The sequence below is a fragment of the Nothoprocta perdicaria genome, unplaced genomic scaffold, assembly GCF_003342845.1.
Source record: "Nothoprocta perdicaria isolate Ctin4 unplaced genomic scaffold, notPer1 scaffold_277, whole genome shotgun sequence".
Lineage (NCBI taxonomy): Eukaryota > Metazoa > Chordata > Aves > Tinamiformes > Tinamidae > Nothoprocta > Nothoprocta perdicaria.
Window position 1 is genome coordinate 629027 of NW_020455507.1, and position 20512 is coordinate 649538.

Below are 20512 nucleotides of genomic sequence, written 5' to 3' on the forward strand. Positions count from 1 at the left end.
GTAGAGAGGGTGTAGAAAAGCACTTCTAAGATCTTATTGCCAAAAGTAAATCATTTTGCAAAACAAATTAAAGATGTCCATAATCCAAGTGGTTAGGACACTAAGTCTCATGCCCTAACTCCTCATGCCCTAGGAGTGGACCTGCAGTTTTCACAGCTGAAAATGGTAGTTCTTCTTGAAAGCAAATAGGAATTTCTTGAGCATTACCAGATGTGCTTAAAGAAAAAATATATAGAAGATTTATCCAGGACCTTTTAGAGTCTAGAAGAACAATTAAATTTACTCAAAGTATTAGTCAAAGTATCCACTCTTTTGGAAGAAAAGCTGAAAGTCTACATGAAAGGAAGGATATTCTCTATCAGAATATCAATACAGCATGTAGGAGGTGGTTTGAGGAGCAAATTTGTCCAAGAAGAGCACGAATCTGTTTCCATAAAAAGATCACAAAAGATTTCCAGCAAGAGGAGAACTGTGAAAATATACTAATCCTTTAGCTCCAGCCCATGAAAAGAAACTTTATGGAAGAAGCAAAGAATGAATAATTCACTACATACAATTTACAGTACAATCTCTGCCATGGGCCTAAGTCTCCTCACTGACCAAAGTATGTGTGCATATTCATGTGTGTAAGACAACTGACTTTATTGCCTGTATTCCTGCAGGAGGCTATAATAAAATCTTGCTCTCATAAACAAGCTCATAACCCTTGCAAAAACAACACAGATAAAAGCATATTTGTTGTTATTAACTGAAATATTGCTTCACAGTATTTCATTAGAGAGCTGTACTTTCCAAAAGCTAGAGCTGATCACTAATTATCCAGCTCAGCGATCACAGCTATATCCTGAAATACTACCACTTGGAAACTGTCCTTGCTGTCCCTTTACATTTGCCAGGAAGATCATCTGAAAGCTCAAGAGATGTGTTAAGCCACATTTATTTTCCTTAATTAAAAGCAGTTCACCTCAGAAAAAGAAGATATCCTTTGGATGTCTTAAGATGAACACCTAAAATTCTGAAACATTCAAGTTGACTGGTCATTTAAAAATAAACTTTGCTCTTGCCTTCATATGTTCCTGTAATTACTATTTTTAATCTTTTTTTCTCAATATGAAAAATATGCTGTCATACCCAATGTTCTACCAATACACTTTCCAGTTTGACTTACAGTACAATGAGTCTCACTGATAGCATCCACATAAGAGATAAATGTTCAGTAGTAGTGTCAGTGAGACTGATAATTCCTGAAAGCACTGTTGTCATATCTGGATCTTAAACCAGAAATTGCAAAGTAAGTTTATGTAACCAAATTTATGCGTCAAAATGCAACACCCAAATATGAGCTAACTTCTTTTTATTGTTAATGGAGAGATATGGCCATAGGTATCTCCAACAGAAAGAAGTCCTCATATAAGCACCAAAAATATATTTACTGATGGGTCATTTCCTGCTACAAACCACTGGCTTAGAGGAAGTCTAGTGTGACTAGCTCAAACATACAGTATAAAAGTTAAGCATACTCACTTGTTTATAAAGTTTATTTTCTACCTGACCAGAAAAGTTTGGTAAAAGTTATAAGCATCATAAACTAGAAATGGATCCAAAAACCAGATATATTTTTGGTAAGAGATAGGCTTTATTATTTGGATTAATAGAAATATATTACCAGTTCCATTTCTATTCTACAGAATTTAGCCAACTAACGCTACATTTTAGATATGCTGTTAATTAAAGTGAACTCTAAATAAGATCTAATAGGAAAGAATGATTTTTATAGGAGTTAAAATAAAGAGAAGCACGATATACTGACTGCTATACATATGTTTCACTGCCAATACACATCAACGAGGAACTCTAAATATGCTAAAAAATGTTCTGTATATGTCACTACTATATTAAATAGTGTAAATTCAAAAATAATAAATATATTTCAAGAATTCTTTGTAATATCTGGTCTTTAAGGTGTAGAAACATGCAAATGTCTGTATATTAAGCATTTGTAAAGTATTTTTGTCAAAGTTACAGAGAGCTATTGAAAAGAATAAGACAGAGGATTTTAGAGTGCTATTTTTCACAATATAAAATGCCTTTTCAGAAGTGGTGAAAAGCAGTTATGAACAATAGTTTAGTAAGAACTGGGCTGAAATGCAAGATGATTTAATTATAGAGTTTGAATGCTATTCCCTATAGTAACAAAGGGAAAAGACATGCTTTTTTTTCAGTGGGTTTATGGCTTTTGTATAAGGTTAGATGAAACCACAATGCAGTTGGGAACAATGGAAAAGAATGAAACTATATGGCCATGCGATCACAGTTCTACCCCACCCACAAAGAAAGCTGGAAAAGATGTAACAAAAGTTATATTGTGACACAGAAAAAAAAAAAAAAAAGAGACAGAATCAGTGTTAATGAAAGATTGCTCACCCTAAGCAAATGCTGTTTTTGAGTAGAAACATTTAAATGACTACAATATAAATAAAGATATATTTCCTTACCAGAGGCAGCAACAAAAGACTGAAGTAGCACGTCTTCCAATCGATGGCCATCTTTCCTAATTTTGGTCCTTAGGCAAGTTCTGTTTGTTTAAAACTGCTATTAGGGCTGAAGCACACTCTTCAGATGCTGTTGTCAATGTCTTCACATCAAGGCATAGACCTCTGCAGTGAAACATATAATAAGTATAGAAAACTTTATGAAATGAGAAAGAATTGGACAAAAAATACAGAACTACAACTGTTAGTTGCATATATTAGACATCATCCATATTTGTCTGTATTGCAATTATTACAGCTGGTTTTGGATACTTAAACTAATGCCCAAGAAAAAGAGTTTGTGATCAATAACTTGGATCATAGAAACTACTGAATCAGATTTTGTAATAGCAAAGATCTAAATTCTGTCCAAAGGAAAGGCAAAATAAAGCATTTTTATCCAGAAAAAAAAAAAGACCTGAAAGTCTGCTTCCCTTTTGAAGTCATGATTTGACCTTTGTGATTTGCAACAGAGGCTCAGAATTGTGACAATGTGAAGCCTTTTTAAGAGATCGTGTGTTTTGGTGATTTACTCCCTGAGATTACTTGTCCAGATACCAAAATCCATGTTCTGAGCTGCTAATCTGATAGCTTTTTAAGCACTTAACAAGAGAGAGACAAAGGAATAAAATGTGCCTACAGAAAGCCTGAAGTTTCATCCATGACATAAGCCAGAATTGATTTATCTTGATGACAATGTCAAGCATATATGTGACTTTCACTGCTTGGCTTTCAGCCAAGGGACTAAACAAGTGATCAGGACATCAGCAGAACTATACCTCTCACTTTAGTTCTGTCCAAACAACTCTTGCCATGACCTAAGATTTCAAAATTCATACCTAGTCCAGGTCATGATGATCCCCAAAACAGTTGTACAACATTTCAGAGAATCTCTCTGTTTCATTTTCTGTCTGGATGCAAACCACATTAATTCAGTGTTTCCTTTTAAAACATCAACTTGGCTCAGATGTTCATACCTTCTTGACACAGGGGCCTCACTTGACCTCCTATGTACAGGCAAGCTTTTACCTCTGAGGTACATTTCCAGATTTATTTATTTTCTTTCACCAATCACCTCTCACCTGAGAAGGCTCCTCTTCATGTTGTCTCTATCTATTAGACCTTATTCCTCCAAAATGAGGTCAACCAAAGGTCCTTTATCTTAATTCTAATAGTGAAGATGTAGCAGTGAAGATTCTACTTAGGGGAGTTTCTTCCATGAATATTAACTCTGCCACACTAGCTTTTCTTAGACAGAGATTTGCCCTTCATCCATTTTATACAATTATTTTTATTTATGTACTTATTAAAAACTCTTTGCCTGAAGCAGAATTTCTCAATTCTAGCACTTATTACTTCTGTGGACATAAATATGACTGACATATATCTTCACAATTAGAAAAATGTTTAAACAAGTAAATTAATATATGAGGGGAAAAGAAAATCACAGCTAGTAACAAGAGAGGAATAAAAGATAGAGAAAAAATGGAGAAAATTAAAGAAGAAATAAACAACAGCAATATCAAGATAATATTGTGAAACAATGAGAGAAAACGTGAGGAAATATAAAAATAAAGGAGAAAAAAAAGAAAATATTAAAGACAAAAGGTAAATAAAGGAATGACAAAGGGAAATATAATGGAATATTATGATCAGAGGACACTCAATTTTTACACTAACTTTAAGGTATTGCCAAGACATCAACATTTAGAAAGGAGTGAGTCTTTCAACTGAAAAATAAAAAAGGAAAATTGAGCCATTTCTATATTTCTATCCAGTATATGCAGACTCTGACTAAATGAAGGACTGTGATTCATAAAATTCCCTCTGAACTGGTCTGCCTTCTTCTATCCTCACTCGATCAGTCACTCTCTCTGGTCTGGTACTGAATTTAATTACTTAACTGTATTTCTGATGGTTTATCAAATAATGAGGGGCTGATAAGATCTCAGCTGAGGAGGACAGAAAACATCCATAGTGACATTCAGCAGCAAAGAGAGGGAAAAGGAAAGTCACTCCATTAGCAGAAGGAACAGAAAACCAGACAGATGCATCAGCAGACATTGGATTTAAAATTATTTCTTGATAATTGGCACTCTCGTGCTCAGGTCTAGCCAGAAAGGTCAGAGTGGTTTGAAGAATTAATTCTATCCTCAGCTTCAACAAATATTATGCTTCCGAAAAAAATATAAATGTATTGGAAGGATGGTAAATGATTGACTAAATGAATGGAAAAAACCCATCCTGTGGGAAAATGTTAACTTTTAGAACACATTCTTCCCAGTATTTCATTTTGATTTGGTTTGATTTATAAATCTGCTTTGGTTTAACCCAGACACCACTAGGCTTGAAGAATAAAGATTGGAAATGTTACTTTACTTTGGTTCCACATGAATATTTAAAGAGACAAGGAGAATAGCTACTAACCATTTTGCTGACTTTCTTTGACATTTTCCAGAGAAAGTAAAAGAATCAACTTCATTTTTGCCTTCAAGGTAGTCATAGAAACCTGAATCACAAACTGGACTGCGGCTTTCATATCATCCACAGAGGCCCAAGGGCTTATTAACAGCTACCAATCTTGCAGATCCTGCACCTGCACAGGAATCTCTATGAATTTTTTTAGCCACTCCTTTCATGTGATATTTTGAACAGGTGCAGAGTACACCTGTTACCAATAAACAGCTAATTATCTCACAAGCATGTAAAGTCAAATATATTTTACAAAAAAAAAAAAAACATGCACTTTTTAAAATAAGGGCAATATTTATAAAACATCTCAATTTCAATATTGAGAAAATAAACGAAAATAGGAACATGGGATTTGGAAAGAATAATTAGATTACGAAATAGACTGCTGACGGCCAAATACTGCAATTTAATTAGCAAGTTAGAGTTGTTAATGTTTCATCCCATTGTTGTATCTTCATCTGCTACAGTAATTAAAATTAGTAAAGACAGAATAGTCAGTAGCACAGGAGATACATCCTCCAAGGAGGAAAACACAGATGCTCAAAGGAACAAGATCCTCAAATATCTCTGGTGAAACAAGAAAACTGTTAAAGTGGCTGAGAATCTCACAAACACTAGTTATTGAATTTCAGGGGGAATCCTACAAGGTCTGCAGGGCATTATCACAAACATGGCTGGAGTATATGGAAAAAAATAAAACAAAGAAAAAATTTGGTCACTCAGCTTAAAAATATGTATTGTCTTGAACTGAAAGATTCATCCTTCTACACCCTTCAGTAGCACAGCAGGTTCTTTGTGGTAGTCAGTAGAGAAAAACAGACCCTTCATGGTCAAGTTGGAGCAGTTCTAAATAAATATATTCTGCTCTTGGTTCCTGCTTCTTTCTTCTCTTTATAAAGGAACTCTGGAGTACTTAGTTCACCCATGGACTCTGTTGTAGAGCCCTAGCAGCTGTTGAGAAATATCTCATCAGGAAAAGCTTGTATGTGCCAAACATGCATGTTAAGAGCAGCTTCTTAGTAAGTTGAATATGATGTCACTGAATAAAAAGAGATAGTGAGACCTTCCCAACCTGGCTGTTCCTACTCTCAGGGAGTCAGGAAAGAATCCTGGCCTAAAAGATTCACTCCTTACTATACAAAGCATATAAAACTAAGTTGGATTTATGTGAGATGAGTGAAATTAGATTTTTACTAACTATATAAGGCAGTTATGACCTACTGTTAAGATAACACCCAAAAGAAAACAAAACAAAACAAAACAAAACAAAATCTTGATCACCTAGGTTCTTAGTTACGGTCCTCTCGGATTTCTGCCAGTGGTTTGAAAGAAAGCTATAAATTTTAAAGCTGGCCTTAGATTTTTAAATTTTTGATTTTTTAGATTTTAAATTTTAAAGCTGGCTTAGGTTATTGTTGACCTAATTTGAATTAATTAATTATTTATTTAATGTTAATTCACTATCTAGACAGAGCTGTCCACCATGAGCTTTTTTTTCTGTAATGTTACTGAACTACTGCACAAGTGCAGAAATCCAAAGGCTTTTGAGAACATACAGGCCCAACTGAGCATGTGCAGGCTGAATACTCTGCATTGCAGCAAAGTCTTTTATTCTATGCACAATTTTCAAGTGCTTCCTAGTCGAATTAAATATATTCCGTTATGCAAAATAAACATGGAAGGAAGGATTGCAAAAGGCAGAAGGTGCCAAGGAGTGTATTCCAGTTGTCATCAATCCACCTTTTACACAGACATCTTCCTCTGCATTTCCAAGTTTTTCCGAGGAAAAGAAACACCGCCAGCACAAAGTTTGTTAGTTAGATAACTATGGCTTATATAAGAACAAGAGTTATGCAATTAATACTCTATTCATCTTCTTTGGGATCTCTGTAGAAAGTGTGGAATCCAATGTTTTTCATTTTTTCCCTCCCAAAACATTCTGGATAAAGTACACCAACTACAAAATTTGTATTAGAGGACACGGTGTGCCTCTTTCTCATCAACAGAGGTTCTCGCTAGCAAGAGGTAAGCAAAGTTGGGGTAGCAGACTTATTTTAGAAACCTAGAAGATAGACTTTAACATACAAGCTCTTTGTCAAGTCTCTTTTTTTATATAATCAATAGAAAGAAGCAGATATATGTAGAAAGCATTTTTTCTGACCTATTTTAGCTGTCTACTTTAAACATTCCTAATTTTCTCCCTTGAGTATAAGGGAATTCTTAACGACTAGCTCATATACTGACATCTACATTGTGGAAATCTAAATTTGGACAGAATACCACCCTCATTCTCTTTGGAAGTATGTGGACCAGCAATATGAATCCCAAAATAAGAAAGTTTGGCCTACCACAAAGTTTTAAGAAAGAAAAAGATTGTGTTAACTGATAACGAAATATTTAGGTAATTGGAGAGGAGAGGAGAAGGGAAGGGAAAGGGGGAGAAAAGGGAAGAAGGAAGGAAGGAAGGAAGGAAGGAAGGAAGGAAGGAAGGAAGGAAGGAAGGAAGGAAGGAAGGAAGGAAGGAAGGAAGGAAGGAAGNGGAAGGAAGGAAGGAAGGAAGGAAGGAAGGAAGGAAGGAAGGAAGGAAGGAAGGAAGGAAGGAAGGAAGGAAGGAAGGAAGGAAGGAAGGAAGGAAAGAAGGAAGGAAGGAAGGAAGGAAGGAAGGAAGGGGGAAAAGGAGAAAAAAAACCATAGTTGATTATCAAGTAACTCTTCAAGGCAGCAAGAGCTCTAAACTCTCTTTCAGAAAGCAGTAAAGAGCAGTCCTACATAGTCACATAGGAAAATATTGTGGCTTTTCTGCTGTCTCTGATATTCCACTTATTAATTTGTTTACTTAATTGCCTTGATTTACTTGCTTTAATCTTTGCAAATTCACTGAATTTAAAGAATATGGATTCACAGCAGATGTGAGTCTGGCTCTATCTTTCCCTTAAGCACCAAGAAGACATTTATTCACTTATTCCCCATTGCATGCTTAACTGGGAATGTGTCTGATATTCTTGATTCCACTCACCATGTCTGTTGTCAGTGTCAGAAGAACAGGCTTTAAAAGGAAATTGTATCAGGGGGTCTAATGAAAGAGGTAGATTTTCAGGGAGGATTTACTGCTACAAGGCACAGGTCAGTCCTTTCCAGCTATTCATGAATGTCTTTGGGGCCTCAGGAAGAAATGTCACAGCTTTGTCTGAAAGACTTGGCAGTGAGCAACCTGGACTTTGTAACAGGATTGTCCCCAAAGAAGGATGCAGCCTGTAGGACATCTAGCTGTCATTCTAACATTTGGACTGATGTAAAGGTCACTTACTGGTGACAGATGCAGTCATGTAGTCTCTTCTAACATCCAATGTCTTCACTGTTCAGGAGAACAGTTGCTTTCGGTTTCAGAGAACAGAATTAAAACAAGGAGCTGACAAAACTCTGACAGTCGCTGCACACAGAAAGAGTTGCAAGTAATATATTCAGGTTGCTGACTGGCTTAGGCATTTTGATATTGAAAAAAACCTGTCAGTAGTATAAAACAAAACAAAACAAACAAAACAAAACAAACAAAACAAAACAAAACAAAATGATAAAGATGTAATTGCAAAAATAGAAAAAGGTAAATTTCTGGTGCTGTGACTCTCTTATGCAGATAGAAGGCTGTAGGATATTTGTTCCTAGGTCATGGAAGAAGAAAACCACAGAAATGGAGTTTTGTAAGAAAAAAAAAATATTGATAAGGCAGATTCAAGAATCTTAGACTCATTGATGTTTTAAAGCACCTCTGGAGATATTGCCTAATCTAACTCGCTGTTCAGATCTGGGTCAGCCCAAGAAGCTTGTGCAGGGCTGTGCCTTGTGAGCTTTTGAAAAATCCCCAAGGATGAAGAGTCCACAACCACTTTGGGCAATCTGTTTCAGCACCATTACACTAACAAAAATAAAAATAAAAACAATCAAACAAACAAACAAACCCATTATGCTTAAGTTGAATTTCCTTTATTTCTGTTTGTTCTCATTGCTTCTCATCTTTTCTCTGATTTCACTGAAAAACGTATGGTTCTGTCTTCTTCACCCCTCCCACCAAGAATTTATATTCACAAGACCCTCCTTAGCCTTCTCTTTTCCAGGCTAAACAGCCCTATCTCTCTCAGTATCTTCTTTAATGAGATGCTCCAACCTCTCAATCATCTCTATAGGCTTCCACTGGAGTTACCCTGGTGTGTACATGCCTTTCTTGTACTGACCTCACCAATTTAGAGTAGAGGGAAGAATCACCTCACTGAGCCTGCTGGCCACATTATTCTTAATGAACCTCACAATACCTTTGGCCTAATTTGCTGCAAAGGCACATTGCTGTTTCCTGTTTGACTTGTTGTCTATTAGGACTCTGAGGTCCTTCGCTGCAAAGCTGATTTCCAGATGGTCAACCCTCAGCATTATGCTGTTACATGGACTTATTCCTCCTCAACTTTGTATTTCTATTTGCTGAACTTCATGAGATTCCTCTCTGCCCATTTCTCCACGCTGTTGAGGTCTCTTTTAATAGCAGAGCAACCATTTGGTTGTATGAACCACTCCTTCCAGCAAAAGTACAAGGAGTGAATTTACTGCCATTGTCTGGGTCATTAATGATAATGTTAACTAGTATGGATAGCTTTGCCAATGCCTGGGGTGCATGATCAGTGCATGACCTCCAGATAGATAGACTTCGTTCTGCTGGTCACAACCCTTTGATCCAGTTCTCAACTCCTTCACTGTTCTCTTACTTAGACTGTATTTCCTCAGTTTGCCCGCAAGGATATGATGGATGCCAGGTACCATCAAAAGCCTTACTGCAGTTAAGAAAAATAACATCTACTTTCTCATCTCTTCCACCAAGGAAGACATCTTCTCTTATAAAGTTATTAGGATGATCCATGCTGGCTCTTCTTGTGCTTAATATGTTTGGAAATTGTTTCCAGGATCTCACTTGAGTTTAACCATCCAAATGTTAGACATTCACAGTTCAGTAAGCTCCCTTTATAAGCGATGGAGAGGAGGTAAGTATCTCCAGAGATCAATTTCTCTGTCCTAATGTTAGACAAAGTGAGTTACTCCTTTGCAAGTGTCTTTTTTGGTTTTTTTTTTTTTGGTCATTGTCTACTGAGGCAGACAGGGATGAAGAGAGAATATTCCATCTCCTAAATTTAAGACACCTCTTAAAAGCTGATAGTAAGCAACACTGAGCACTGAATTTCATTTATGTCTTAGCCTTTTCATATTTTCTGTGCTATCTCTATTCCTCTTTTTAACACAGCCTAATAACTTCCGTGCATATTTTATTTCAGCTGCCGCTGATTATAATTATGGGATTTTTTTTTCTTTTTCCTTTGAGTGGTTTCAATTAACTTGAAATCCCTTCAAGACGTAAGAGTATTATAATTGGTCCTTACAAAGTACACTCCTTATCACTTCTATATAACCTGTCAGTTCTTGCTTTTCCTAGTTCTATAAATTAGAATTTTCACAACATTTCAAAGAATGTTCTCAAAACTTTTCTAAGTAGGACAGATATAGAATAGATTTTAATAAGCATCACTCGGCCAATTCAAGAAAGATAAGCCTGCATAAACCTTCTGAAGATCTGAATCTTTTTTTTTTTTTTTTGTCATCTCTAAATTTTTTCTATAATATTGTTCTCCATCTTTCAGATCTCCTTGTGACACTTGTTATTAATTTTCTATTAGGCTGAGAATCAATCATATGATCTTGTTGCTCTGTTTTCTCTTCATTTAAAGCTCAGGCACACAGATTTTTATAACTTATCCAGTTACTATCTCTCAGCTGATATACAGTAAGGATACATGTGTCTCTTGGTTCTCATCAAATTAAAGGCAGTGCAATTTAATTTTAGTCCTCTTTCATTGTCAATAAGCCAAGTTTCCCTGTCTTGCATTCATCACAGGCTACATCACATAGGAAGTTACACAGGGCAGATGATGTGCAGGAACTTAAATTAACTCAATCTACCTGAGCTGCTCATCTCTTCTGACCTCAGCTAATGCCCAACTTCCTTCATCAGTAAAGGACATTATAAAAAACTTTTTGTAAATCCAAATCCAATATATTTTACACTTTCATATTTGTGATGGTAAGATCCAGCCTTTCTTAAACTTTGAAAATTTATGAATTTTCAAGAGATGGAATATAAAACTAAGCCATCTTCAACTCTTTAGACAAAGTCCAGTTAAAATACCTGGCTTTTATGACTGACAGAAGTCTTCATGACATGATAATTCTTATCATTCATATTCACCCATTGTGCTTCACCCATACATCCATGAGTCAACAATACAATATTGAAAGACACTGGTATCTAAAGGTTTGTTCTGGATATCTGAGTAAGCAGCCACGATAATGACTTTGAAAATCTGTAGAGACCATGGCCTCAGGCTTTCTGCAGCTTCTGGTAGGCAGTAGTGAACCAGTTAACTGTGGGCTAAATGCAAGGATAGCCATTCTTGACAGGCTCCCTTATAACATCACACAAAATACATCCATCACTTCTTGCCCGGTCAGGGATTGTTTTCTCTATCATATTATCTATCAGTTCTTTCATTTACCATTATTTTGTTGATCTACTCAGAGGACTGGTAAATTGCATGACTTCTTTAAGTAAAGACCATGACCAGTCATTTGCAAGAAAATATCTATAAACTACAATGTATTTAAGAAGCATTAGTAGCCAAAGTAAAACATGGCATGAGAAGTTTTGTTTTTATCCCTTTAGTCAGGTTAATCACCCCTTTCAAACATCTATGATTTGTGCAGCACTTTATAGTAAATATGAATCTAATATGAGATCCTAAAGACAGCTGCATTCTGTTCCATTCCAGCATAACTTTAAGTGCTTATTGGCAAGATCTTATGAAAATATTACTTCCTCCAACAAGTAAAATGTGTTCTGTCTGGTATATAAAAGTTTCATATCAAATTTTTGCAACAGCTACTAGATTAATTTCCTTTCATTGAGTGGTCATCTGTAGTTACCACAATGATCTGCAGGACTGTTACCTGTCCATCCACATTGCTATCTATATCCACTTTGAACTCATCTAGTTTGGCTAGATGTGTGTTCATCCGCATCAGTTACTTGACTTCTTGTGATTTTATTTTCTTTCTCTCTTTGTCTGACAACTTCAGAGCTGGGTATATTGTAAGGGTAATGGTCAAGAAAAAAAAAAAAAAAAAGTAGAAATACAGCTCAGGGTTGTTCAGGAACTGAGTCCTAACATGGCATTTATGAACCCAGGGGCAGAAACGCATCTCTGAGATCCAGCAAAAGCATATTCAGGTCAGACTCTCTCTGGGAAAGGGAGAATATGCCCTTTCTTTCTCAAAAGTGGATGAAAGTAAGAATGTAAACACAGGACGAGAGCTATCTGTTGCCCCAGGAGGTGGCAAATACAGTGAGCAACTGTCTCATGATGAAGAGTAAATACGTGACTTTCTAGTGTGCAGAAAACAGTTTGTCATATCGCTTTAGCACTCTGCGGATGTTGAAACTCTGGCAAAATTCCGAAGGTGTTCAGACAGGGCAACCAAAAGATCTTTCCTTGCCTTATATGTACAATTCTTTGTTGCTGTTTTCACACGCAGACATCAGAGCTGTTCTGGGTATAATACCTTTTACTTCAGTAAGCACTCTGGCTTGGCTCTGTGTCCCAGATGACACAGAGATTGGCCTCCTCCACAAGTCTGTACAACATGGGTCAGAGTTTAGATTATCTTGATGAAGAAAAATAGATACAATATTTTTCCTGATTCCTCAATGGGTTGAGAAAATGATTCCCCTATCCCTACTACCCCTCAAGTACAGAGTGTTCAGCTGTCAAAGAAACACATCCCAGAACACACCAGGGACTGCAATGCTGTCACTTCTGTTTTTAGGGATATTAAAAAAAAAAAAAAAAAAGAAAAGGTTTATTATGAGAGTTCAATTCCTACTCTTAAAGATAAAGCTAAGTCACCGCAGGAGAACAGGCAAGTTGCTTAATTCAATTTTTTTTCCACTCACATTTCCTGTTGCCACACGTTTCTATTGTTTCTTGAAAGGTCTAATTTGGCCCGGATATATATCTTGCAGTTAATGAACTCATTATTTGCTTATCTGAGTTCAGCAGTATTAAGACCTTCCACAGCGTGTGTTCTTGCAAGAGAACACCTGAATTTATCTATTTAAAAGTGAAACGTCTCCATCCAAGCCAACCTCATTTTATGGTGATTTGGGCAATTCCCCTAAGCGTATTCTTGTGCTGGGACAACATACATATTAAGGTAAGCAGAGAACTAATAAAGTAGTAAATTCAGTTTGATTACCTTCGAAGAATGTGCATTGAATAAGGAGAGTACTGAGCATAGCAGAAATATAAATAAAGGAGGAAGAAAAGCAATTGAAATTAAAGTCAGTGTTGGTAGAAAAATATGCTTAGGCTGGGAATTAGAGGAAAACTTCCAAACATTGTCAGAGAAAGGTCCTAGAACTACCTTCCAGAAGGAGGAGGGGGAGGCAAACAAAGTTACAAACATAAGAGGATTTGACATAATTTGAATATTTTTTAAATCACTTTTGCTGACATATGAGTTATTAGTGGTGCTAAAGCACATAGGTTCCAGTCATAATGGACTTCTATCCAGCCACTCTAAAGTACAGAGTGAATTTGGGTTTTAGGAAAAAGAGTGAAATGTTTTCTTAGCCTTTTCAGTTCCTGCTAACTTAGAGGCAGTGGAGACTGGAGCATTTCTTGGTAATGGCTGATGAGTGTGATTATAGCTTAGATACACGGACAGATAGGAGGCATTCATGCCTTGGCAGAAATATTCCTACCCAGAGTAGTTCGAGAGTCTTTCCTTCAGTATGACATATCGAGAAAGGAAATCAAGTCTAGGGAAATTGTTTTGAGATTCTCTTTTTGTTTGTTTGTTTGTTTGTTTCTTGTTTGATTAGTTTGAGCAAGTTGGTTACAAAGGCCTTTTCACTCTCACTCACAGACCAAAGACATATCCAATGATAAAGTTGCATGCACTCCCATCCTTCAGCGGGTATTGTATTGGAGCTCTTTTATTCTCTTAGCTTGTCTCTACATGGTTTGGAGGGAAGAAAAAAGAAGATAATAATAATAGGAAATAATAATAACCAAAAAAAAAAAAAAAAAAAAAAAAANAAATAATAATAACCAAAAAAAAAAAAAAAAAAAAAAACACACACACAAAAAAGCCATCACAAATGTGGTAGAAGAAGCTGAGAATGTCATTGTTTTGAGTAGCACTGCATAATTATTTAATGCTATAAAAGTGATTTCTCAAGCCATGTTGTATACTCTTCTTCCTGGTACACGGTAGCAAAGCTGTGAAAACGTCAACGGCTGCACATTTGAAGAATAACTTGGGATATGATCTTATTATGAGCTGGAAATGGGCAAAGTCTGAAAAATCACTGAAAAAAAGGGGTGCTATATTCACACCCTTGACCTCAACTTTTTTTCTCGTACATGTGATCGAACATCTTCATCAGATTTGCTCTGTTCACGGGGAAAAGATGGGAAGTGGAGGGGCTGGAGGGAGTGTAGAAAAGCCATTTTTTTTATCATGCCAGACTTGGTTCAGCTTTGAAAATTCAACCTCAATTGTACAGTTATTTCTAGTGGAAGAACTGGTCTCATGGAAATGCTACTAAAGCCACCACTATTTCACAGCAAGACTAGTAATTCTACAAAAAAAAAAAAAAAGGTAAAAACCAATGGGAGTGTTTCATTCCCATGTAATTAATCCTTCAGCCTGTCCCTAGCCTGTAAAACATAATGGTTTCTATGTGCATCTCCATGTTCTTCTCATGGATTTCCATAGACCACTTCTAACAAATATCGCAGCAGAATCTGACTCTGAGTGAATATCTGGGAAGGTTTCCACAATGTAGGATCAAAAAACAATCTAACATCAACACACATAAACACAAGAAGAAATGCTAAACTCTTGGCTAAGATATGTTATTCCCTCCTTTAATTTCTTAGCACTTGCTAAGAAAAAAAAGAAAAAAAAAAAAAGTTAGCCAGGAGATCAGCTGTTTCCATTACTACTTTTTATTAATGTGAGTGGTATTGAGTGGTATTTCAACTTATTAAAGTCAAATTCTCTCGATATACAGAAATTTAAAAGTCATGAGGATAGGAGTCAATGGGTCTATAAAACTGTGCTATTCTGCTGTACTGAGTACAGCTGCTCTGCTGAGGGCTATCCAAAACTCTGATTTTGGGTATTGAGGATATTGAGGATACTGAAGCTTAAAAAGTGAAGGGCACTTCCTGAAACCAAATGCAAATTAACTTGCTATGAACTCATGTTTCCTTGTAGAAATCAGGTAAAATCTGGATATTCCATGTGAGCTGGAAGACAACTAAGCTATTCCTAGTTTCTACTGGATTGCTTTAAAATTCATTCTTTATAGCAAACACTGAGATACAAGGATATCAATTCAGTCATGCTGGAATTTCATTTTCTTGGAAAGGTCCATTGCTCAGTTTGAAATAGTTGTTGTAAAAACATAATGAAAATGTCTTTACCACATTGATGGTCTTTCAGGTTCTTGGGGGAGAGTCCATTCACTGAGCATATGCAATTAAAATTGAGCTAATTTCTCCACATTTCTCTTGCAGCCCGTATAGCCAGTAGTGTTCAGAAAACAGGCCAAAATATCCTAAATTACATGTCTTAAAACACATGATGTTTTGTCCTATTTCTTTCCATTTTTTTTAAGGAATTCTCAAGTGAATAAATTAGTAATATTTTACTTTTTTTATTAGTAGAAGCATTTATGGTTAGATAAAATTAATCTCATCTGTTTGGCCCAGATGTACTTTAACACTTTCATTATCTAATCCACAAATGTTAATCAAGATAAGAGATCACTCTAACACACTGTGATTTTATTCTAGCACATGTCACCATAGGTAAACTATTTTCCATATTTCACAATGACAATCAGTAAAATAAGGAAGAGAATATCCTTTACAGGCACAGGACCACTTAAGTCAATGGTTTTTATGTGTGATGAAAATGCAGCCTCCAGTTAAACTCATTTTTTGTGACAGAGAACACAATCATAGATAAAGGCAGAGAATATGTTCCTAAAATATACAGTTCGCATGACTGGGACTATCTTTCTCTTCTACCTGTAGAACACCGCCATACTTTACAGATCAAAGATGTGCTTCCTATGTACTATAAAAGTATAGATAAAAAAGTCAATATAGCTTTTTTAAGATTGTTTGCTTATCTTCTAAGTCTGCTTGTCTCCACAGACTACAAAACAAAATAAACAAATAAATAAATAAACCATAAATTGTCAGATTTGACTGAAGAGATCTACACAATACACAGATGAAGGCAGGTGAATGTAATCCAGTACAGTAGGACTGATGTCAAAAGTGTTTACTTAATTTGGCTGCAAAATACAAAACACAAGCTATTTTTTTTCAGGACATTCAGCATACTTTTGTGTTCAGGAAAACTACTCACACCCAAGCTGAGGCATGCTCTGGCCATATTGCAGCTCCCATGTTCTAACAAGACTGTGAATATTTCCTGAGTATTTCCATAGACTTTCAATTTAGAGACAGACAGAATAAAGCATATCAGTGATCCCCCAACTCACCCTTTCATTCCTGTGAAATTTCAATTCCTAGCTCGAAAGCATGGAGGTGTCAGAAATTCTTAATTAAAAGAGTCACTAGAGTGTGCAAGCATTTGGTTTTGAACTTAGAATCAACTGATTTAGAGAAAGAAGAAAGACAGGGAGAGACAGACCCAAGACAGACACTTGGGATAAAAATGTAGCCCTAATAAAGTTTATCAAAGATATGTTCAATAGTATCTTATCATAGGAAGTAGTATCTTATTATGGGAAACAAAATCTAAAACATGAAATGCTTTGTTCTCCTAGCACTAAGGCCAAGCCTAAATCCTGCCCAGGTTTGCACTTGCATGCCTACTGAGTTTCATATGTAGTTCCACCTCAATAGAAATGACACACACACAAAAATAAATAAATAAATAAACCACTAAAACACTGGATAAGGAGGAGCTAAACTATTCATGTAAGGATTATTTAGGTCAATTGCTCCAAAATAGAAAACTGCCTTGGCAAGACTTTTAAGTACTGGCATGACCCACGTGGGACTGCACCCTGCTTTCCAAAACTCCTGTTCATAGAGCTCAAGAATCACAACCATCCTGAACCTTCACTATTACCAAATTTCTGCTGAGAGTTTGAACTCAAGGATGACCAACCTGTGCCTTACAAATGCCTTGGGTATGAAAACTTGATACTTTAGAAACCCATTAAGTCAAGGGATTTTCCTCAAAGATTCTGTGATTTTACCACAGTGCTTAAGAACAGTTTTCCATTCTTCCCCCTATATTCTTATGTTCTCCAGAAAAAATTTCCCCACTAATTTCTTCAAGCAATTATAGTAACAGTGCTATAGGCTGGCATGGCTTCATAGGTTGATAGCCTTCATACAGAATCACAACCCTTGCCCATTCTAGTCAGCATCCAACAAAAACATTTTTAAAGGAGAAGCAATCTAAGTCAGAGAAGAAATCCTTTATTGATTTTCAGCCCTGGGAGATACACTTCTAAAGTCCCCGAAGGATGCAGTTTATTAAGATGAGGAATATATATGTCTCAAAGCCCTCATTTCCACCCTCTGCATTATTAATGGTCCTTGGTGCCTGTAGATGGCAAAGAGATACATCCAAGAAGCCTTCTTGACTTTTCCAGTGCCAAGTAAAGTGGAGAATTAAATTGGGCTAAGCAGAGAAGGAAACACTACCAGTGTTATGTGAGGGTCAGCTAGCAGGACACAGACCAAAGGGTAACAGTGCATCTGCCTGATAACCTTAAACGTGAAAGCAATCTCCCAGGCTGGAGATATGAAAGGATAGTTTGGAACCTTCTGGTGCCGTGGGTATTCTGCAGCAAAGTCCAGCATTGCAGCTGAGGCAACAGGCAGACAGTAAGCAATGTGAAAATAATCCTCCTCGCACAGTAGAAAAGGTGTCTCAGAGTTCACGGCTGTCCCTAGAGTTTGTAGTCAGCTGGAATAAATGAAGTATGACATGAATTTGTATGTTGTTTTGAAATGTATCACTCACTGTGGAGATCAGGGTACAGTACATAAAGGAAAGGATGGGAAAAAATTGTGTCTCTGCAGATAAAATTGAATCTCTAATAAATTGAAGAAAATAAAACCTCAAGCTATTCTGGTTAAGCAGAATAAACTGTGTGATGGGGTATGCATAGGACAGTACACAGTCACTGTAAAATAAACTACCGGCTTCTCCAAAGTGCATCTTCATTTCAGTTAGATCTGTCCAAATAAACAGAAATTTTATCAAGGGTTATTTAGGAAAAAGCTCTGAAATGAAAAAGATATGAGAGGAAGAGAATTCTTTTCCTATAATATTTTGTACTATTTGTTCACCTACAAAGAAAAATACAGAGTTGCTGAAGTTATAATGCATATTTGCCCTAGGGTTATCCCTCATCATTAGCATATCAGTGAGTCCATAAAGTAAATGAATGGTATGTATTTCTAAAGAGAGAACTAAGGGCTTCCGCTCTTAGTGACTTGAGTAGGAAATGAGACAATTCAGTACTTTCTATCCAGAAAACTTCAATATTGCACATATACATAGGTTTAATCTACTAAGGCAACCAATTGCATCTCCTCCGGTGGCCAATGTGGGTGGCAACAAAAAACTGTGTTTTATTACACACTCGCAGTACTTTCCTTTTTTGACTATTTTCCAGATAGTTAATAGAGACGGTCAAGATGTTTTATGTTTTGGTTGAAAAGTAGTTGAGATTTCTTCATGAAAACATTCATTTTTTTTTCTTCTGCTGGCCCTCTTTGGAAATAAGACACCCTCCATCCCAGAGAAATGTCGCACGAATGCCTCAGGTGACTGTCAGCTCTTGACATCTGCATTAGGCTGTGAACATCTCTGTCCAGCTGCAGCCATGCTGATAAGAACATTGCTCCCCATCAGCTGCTAATCCATGTTGTGCTGCCTCTGACCGGCCAGCTGAGTTGATGTCATGAGCCTTGCCTTACCCAATTCATTTCAAATAAATTGGGTTAGCTTAAACAATATGTCTTTGCTAATCAAGGGCAATGCCATCCAACCAGGTTAGGGAGTGGCCTGGAGAGAAAATCAACCGGCAGATTGGTGGTATCGTGATCAGGCAATGGGGTGGGCTGAAGGTGGTGATGACCTCAGTTATGAGCAGATGACCAGCTGTCTTGTTGGCCAAGGACTTCTAAAACAGCTGGGCATCCTCGACACTGCAGAGCTCATAAACTGCTAGTAGATATACGACACAATGGCTGACTTTTTTTTTTTTAATTTACTATTCCTCACTGGTGGTGCACATTGCTTCAGCTACCAGCTGGCACATTTGTTCTGCCACTCTTGACAGAGCAGGTGTAAAAGGGTTGTCATAATGTGCATATTCTAATTTTGTGACTAGAGACACTTTTCAGGAAGAAAATGTAGGGTAAATTCTCCTGCCATTTAATTTGCCACTTAATCCATGTATTCCTATCATGCACATTACATGATAAACTGTCAGTTTAATTCATTAAAGTCTTATTTTTGTTCCCTTTTCCTCCCTCTGTCTTCCCCCTTCCTCAGTACATAACCAGCATATCATTTCACATCCCATGTGGAATTTCCCTGATTTAACCTAGTAAATCTTTTAATTCCTAATTTGGTATTCTGCTGTAATACATTCTCCCACGAATGAGCCTAGAAGGCTGAAGCTTAGAAAAATCACTTTCATTTTCTTGGATACTACTGGGTGTTTTAATGTAAAATGCACATGCAGTGCACAGTTTGTGATCCCCAATTTTATCACCCACTCATGCCAGAGCTGATTCAATCCTGATCAGCTTTTTGATGAAAGACTAAAGATTCAGGACCAGACTGGAGCCAAAATGGTGAGTTATAGAAAAAAAAAGGTAGTCGCATAAGAGCAAGAACATTGAAATAGCATCCAAACCCACTGATGTGGAAAGTAAATACCAGCAGAAGTGATGCAAAGTAGGACTTTTTTAGGTTTAATTAACCTTGCTCTATATTTATCAGTGATTTCATTTTAAATTAATGGTTTGAATCAAAACATTAAAATACCAAATGGAAAAACAGTTTTTCAGTCAGAAGAACCAATTTTATTCAGCATATATATTTTTATCTTTTTTTATCCCTCAGAAAAATGGCTACTGCAAATTGATTTGGGGATTGAGGAATACTTTTTGATAACTGGGCAGTACATGTAAGCAAGATTTGAAGTGGGCATCTATATTAGTTACCACCCTAAGATGTTTTGCTATATTAGACTATGTCATATGATGATTTACTTTACGACAATCATATTTTAATCATGATTTACTGTGGCAGCACTGACTCATTAGAACATTCACTCT

At 36.4% G+C, this 20512-nt stretch overlaps 1 protein-coding gene across 10 annotated transcripts in view; it reads right to left on the reverse strand.

The window, feature by feature from the left end:
* ADCYAP1R1 (ADCYAP receptor type I) overlaps positions 1–20512 on the reverse strand; it is a 125553-nt gene that overhangs the window by 91133 nt on the left and 13908 nt on the right. For all 10 annotated transcript variants that reach the window (XM_026041060.1, XM_026041057.1, XM_026041058.1 and 7 more), the window contains one exon: positions 2496–2657. In XM_026041060.1, coding sequence (XP_025896845.1) covers positions 2496–2546 — 51 coding nt within the window. In that variant the 5' untranslated portion in view covers positions 2547–2657. The remainder of the gene's footprint in view (positions 1–2495; positions 2658–20512) is intronic.